At 44.2% G+C, this 5,028-nt stretch overlaps 1 protein-coding gene across 1 annotated transcript; it reads left to right on the top strand.

Moving 5' to 3' along the window:
- The first annotated feature begins 237 nt into the window (after nt 1-237).
- LOC129411672 (ran-binding protein 9-like) lies at nt 238-4,122 on the top strand. The gene is made up of 2 exons (XM_055163145.1): nt 238-829; nt 3,980-4,122. Exons 1-2 carry the CDS (start codon nt 613-615, stop codon nt 4,093-4,095), a joined length of 333 nt encoding a protein of 110 aa, XP_055019120.1. The 5' UTR covers nt 238-612; the 3' UTR covers nt 4,096-4,122.
- Nucleotides 4,123-5,028: the final 906 nt, after the last annotated feature.

Genomic DNA, 5,028 nt, shown 5'->3' with positions numbered 1-5,028 from the left:
AATAACGAGTCATTGTCCCGCAGTGTTTCGTTGTTTTTTATTTGGAAAGAAATAGTTGTGACACTTTGAGTAATTTTAACTGGAGTTATCATTATAAAGTGTGTGTGTTGATGATAATAATGATAATACTAGTAATAATAATAATAATAGTGTTGTAACCCTGTGGACGGGTCACGGATCTTCCTTGAGTGAGCGGAGCCTGTTTACTTGACCGCTGGAGTGACTGAGCCGCTCTGGACCAATCCGCGTTAAGCTCCGCGCTCCGACAACAAACAAAAGAGCCAGGCTAAAGTGAGCTCATTACGGACCAGGTTTAGTCCCCGCGGAGCCCGTCCCAGCCCGCTCCGTGGACTCTCCAGCCCCTCCGCCGCCAACACTTCACCCGCACCGATCCACGCCGAGTCCAGCCTCCGGACCGTCTCTGCTCTGGCTCATGTCAAGCCCAGACATCTGAGGATCTCTGCACCTTTAACCATTAGCCAGGTTAGCTCCGTGCTAACGGTGGCTCACGGAGGCACTGCTCTGTCTGCGCGCTCAGAGAAAAGCTGACACTGACTGGGCCACTGGACTCGGGCTTGTTGCTGACAAGCCGATCCGAGCGCTGAGGTGAAGATGTCGGGGCAGACATCGGGCTGTGGGTTCCTCATGTCGGTGGTGGTTCACGGAGACTCAACTCTGAACGAGCAGGAAAAGGAGCTGAACCAACGGCTACGGCGTCTGTACCCCGCCGTGAATGAAAACGAGACCCCGCTGCCTCGCTCCTGGAGCCCCAAAGACAAGTTCAGCTACATCGGCCTGTCCCAGAACAACCTCCGGGTTCATTATAAAGGTACGGCCCGGAGAAGTGCCCCAGACGGGCTCTTAGCGACAGTGTGGGGCTGTTGTGGCTAAAGCTTTAGCACAGTTAGCAGTGTCAGAGTCAGGCTGCTGCTGTCGGGATTGCGTCAGGCCTCTGTTCTCTGGATAAACAACATGAGCCGTGGCCCCGCAGCGGGGCGAGCACCGCGGCCCGGGGGCCACAGGACGCCCGGCCTCGGCTGTCCGGGACCCGGGCTCTTTAACACACAAACATCCAGTTGTTTTTCACGGGGCTTTAAACAATTTGATTAATTTGGGTTAGCACCTATCAGCTGAAGCGCACTGTCTCCAGACAGATTCTCTTCATCTAAATCTCTGTCCACACCGTTGGTGAAATAATGGCCCAAACAAACCCATGTCCTCCGCTTCGTCCCGAGCCGCAGTGTGAGGTGACGGAGCTGTCATGTGCATGTTTGGACTTGTGTTTCGTAAGAGCAGGAGGATGTGGACCAGGCCCTCATACTTGACAGCAGACCATGGAGCCTACAGTGTCTAGAACTTGTGCTGCTCCGTCATCCTCATTGATCAGTACTTTACACTACGTATGTGACATCAGGATTCTGAAAAGTACTAAATATGTCAGTGTCATCAAGCACTTCTGCACTGAGTGCAGTTTTTAGGCCAGATGCCCTGCAGAGAGAGAAGGCTGCAGCAGAAGTCCAGTGCAGGCAATCAACAACAGAACCAGTGTTTTCTTTTATTACAGCAGACTATGACGGCCCCCGTAGGTTTTGTAGCAGGACTGCAGTCTGCTCCTGTGTGCAGGAGGAGCAGGGCGAGCAGCTGTAGGACCCACACAGAGTGACCTCCAGATGACCAGTGTGAGCGAGCCCAAACCCACAGAAAACTTGGGACGCTCCTCCCCTAATCTAGTCCACCCCCACCATGCCAGTCACTCACAAACAACAGCACAGGCTGGTGTAGTGTCGTAGTGTCCGACAACACAATGTTGGCACACAACCCCCTGGTTATGAGGCAAGCGCTTAACCTCCTGTGCCTCTGCTGCTCTTATTGTTACTGTACCTGCATCTGCTGCTATGACATTTTATCAAATGGTTGAGTCAGCCATTTTAGATCCTAAAACGCGTATGACAGGTTCTGAAGAGTCTCAAATTTTGACTTGATCTGGTGGGGTAATATCTGTTTCAAGATCATTTATAGTTTTACACCAATCGAGAAAAGACTAGAAAATGACAGGAAGTAGAGATTTCCTCATTGAGGTCGTCACACTGGAGGGAATTCTGTCCAAAACGCACAATAAACACTTTTTCCAATATTTTAATCATTGTTCCACAAAATACTAAAGGTGTTTCTTATCATTTTATTTGTCAAATCATAATTTTTGTGTATGTTAGAGGAGTTTTAGCCCATGCAGTACGTGGTTGCTAGATAAGAGTTAAGGGATTTCCTAGTGTGATGTCATGATTTCCAAACAGGAAGTAAAATTTTCAACCTAAAAAATGGCCAAACTGGGAAAATGATCTTGACTTTGTTTTTAGTAAAAATGGATAGTCAAAACTTGTCTTGGGCACTTCAAAGCGGCATTACCCAACTTTTTCTTCTTATTGATGAGTAAATTTTTTTTTTTTGTAGAATCAGCACTTTGAGAAAACCAGACCGCTGCAGGGTGTTTGTGTCCGATTAGATATTTCACAAACCTGGAAGAAAAAGCAGAAAACAAGAGCCGGTCGGTCTGTGCGTTGGCGTCCAGGTCCCCGCCGCTTCTGCTGTTCTAAAGCTGTTTAGGTGCATAAAAAGTGTAAATAAGTGAAGTGATTAATTGGTGACTATTTTAATAATCGGCATTTCTGTACACAGACTCCAAAATGTGTCGTGAGCTGAGAGGAGAGTTTCTATGACTCAGACAAATGACAGTTACCTCAAAATGACACATGAAATCTGTACATCCAGTGATTTTAATGGAACATTTTTAACGGAAAAAAAAAACTTGAGTGTGTAAATAAACTCCGTGACGAAGGCCTCAAGCTTCGTGCGGGTCAAATTCAGCTGTGTGCGTTTAACAACTCATCTATTTAATCAAAAGAATAATTGTTAGACAGGATTAATCGATGAGCACAGTAATTATTAGTTGCAGCTTTAATGTAATGACTGGTGAGTTGCCAAAGGGTTTGTGAAAGATAGGAATGACTTTGCCTCACTCAAATACCCACTTCCTCCTTTCCTGGGTAAAAAGTTCATTTTTACTTGAGCATTTTACTAAAAGTAGAAACTGTCAGAAGTGGCATTTACTAGTCTAGATTCGGGTACAGCTTGTTTCAACCGTAGACTGTATATACAATCGAGCCCAAAAAACAAAAACAAAGGGTATGAATAATTCTGGACATGCCACTTTTCGTTCAAATGTAAATAAAAGCTGAGAATTTTTTTTTTTTTCCACAACGATGCCTCTTGTACGTCGTCTTATTATCTTCTGGGAGATGCCTGTGTCATTTCCAATCAAGAAAAAACTTGCTGGTTGAATAAAAGTCACTTTAAGTCAAAATTTGTCAGGGGTTTGACTGTATAAATGCACCAGCGGCTCTTCCGGCTCGTTCTGAATTAGAATATCGGAATATTTTGGCTCCTCTCTGTGTAACTTCAACTGTGAGTCCTCGTCATTTTGGTCTTAAAATGTTTGTGTTGACCTGCTCTACATGATCGTGGTGTGTTTTTCTTTCTCTGTTACTTGCAAATTGTGAGATTTATTAGGACAAACCGTGTAACCGTGTTTTGCCACTTGGAGGATAAAGGCCGAGTGCCGAAACGTTGCACGGTTTGTCCTTCTAATAAATGTCAAAATTTGCAAGTAAGATGGTGAACGGGATTTTTCTCTATGTTCTTGGGCTCCTCCAACATGCCAGTCTCAATTAATTGATATCCGAAGTTTTCATTCTTTTATATCTGCTATTTTGTCTGTTTAAAAAAAAAAAAAAAAAATCCTATTCATAATTTAGAGTCTGGCTCCATATTCGTTCCTGTAACCGTTCACATCTCGAGCTTCATTTGAGCGTCGCTGAACGCTTGAGGTGACGTCACGCTCGCTTAGTCCACTTTTTTTAAATTTTATACAGACCGTGATCTTGACCCGATACGTACCGAGTAACGTGTTGGTGTTTTTCAGGTCATGGCAAAACACCTAAAGACGCTGCGTCGGTGAGGGCCACTCACCCCATCCCCGCCGCCTGTGGGGTTTACTACTTCGAGGTCAAGATCATCAGCAAGGGTCGCGACGGGTAAGTGTCTATCACCACTTCCTTTACTACTACTACTACTACTACTACTACTACTGCTACTACTACTACTACTACTACTGCTACTACTGCTACTACTACTACTACTACTGCTACTTGTAGTGTACATGAAGATCAACTTTGTTCTGTGAGACTGGGTTCTAGTACTGAGTAATGACGATGGCCTGGTCAGAAGGATGTTTTTTGGTGATTCAGAGTCTGTTTACACGAGAACGCTTGCGGGTAAAAAGGACAAATTTCTTATCAGAAGTGCCTTTCGTTTAGACGGTGACGGTGTTTTTGGGGCTTAAAAATGCAAAAACCTGAAACCACCCTCCAGAGTGGAAAAGTTGAATACACTCCGCCGTAGCGTTTCCGTTTACACTGCCCATGACGCAAAACTCTGGTCAGATCTGCTCAGGTCGGACCTTCAAGCTGCTCTGGCATCCCAACAAATGTACAGAATCTGCTAGGGGTGTGCAAAAATATCGAAATATCAATATATCATATCATTAAATGTGATGATACTGTATCGATATCATGGGCTGCTGTATCGATATATCACCAAGAGTATTTTTTGGTTTATTTTGTTAAATTATTTTGTTACAGAGCTACAGTTTGTTGGTTGTTTAGAGGAAGAAAACTCGTTTATGCGACATATTTGACATTTTCACTGTTTTTAATGATTAAAATGTTTGTGTTTCATATGAACTTTGCACAAGAAGTGGTTTAACAAGGACTTTTAGTATCACGGCCATGATTCAGCCTTTATTTTTTATTGAACCTTATTGAATCGATTTGAAATTTATTGAATCGAAAGCTCACTGTATTGAGATATGCATCGTATCGTGGCCTGTGTATCGAGATATGTATCGTATCGGCAACTTCTTAATGATACCCAGCCCTAGAATCTGCAGAGATGGTATTAGTGAACAGAGAA

Source organism: Boleophthalmus pectinirostris, unplaced genomic scaffold, assembly GCF_026225935.1.
Source record: "Boleophthalmus pectinirostris isolate CB_2022bp ecotype Guang Dong unplaced genomic scaffold, ASM2622593v1 HiC_scaffold_537, whole genome shotgun sequence".
NCBI classification, from domain to species: domain Eukaryota; kingdom Metazoa; phylum Chordata; class Actinopteri; order Gobiiformes; family Gobiidae; genus Boleophthalmus; species Boleophthalmus pectinirostris.
Note: the sequence above shows the minus strand (reverse complement) of the source record. Positions and strands in the feature narration are given on the sequence as shown.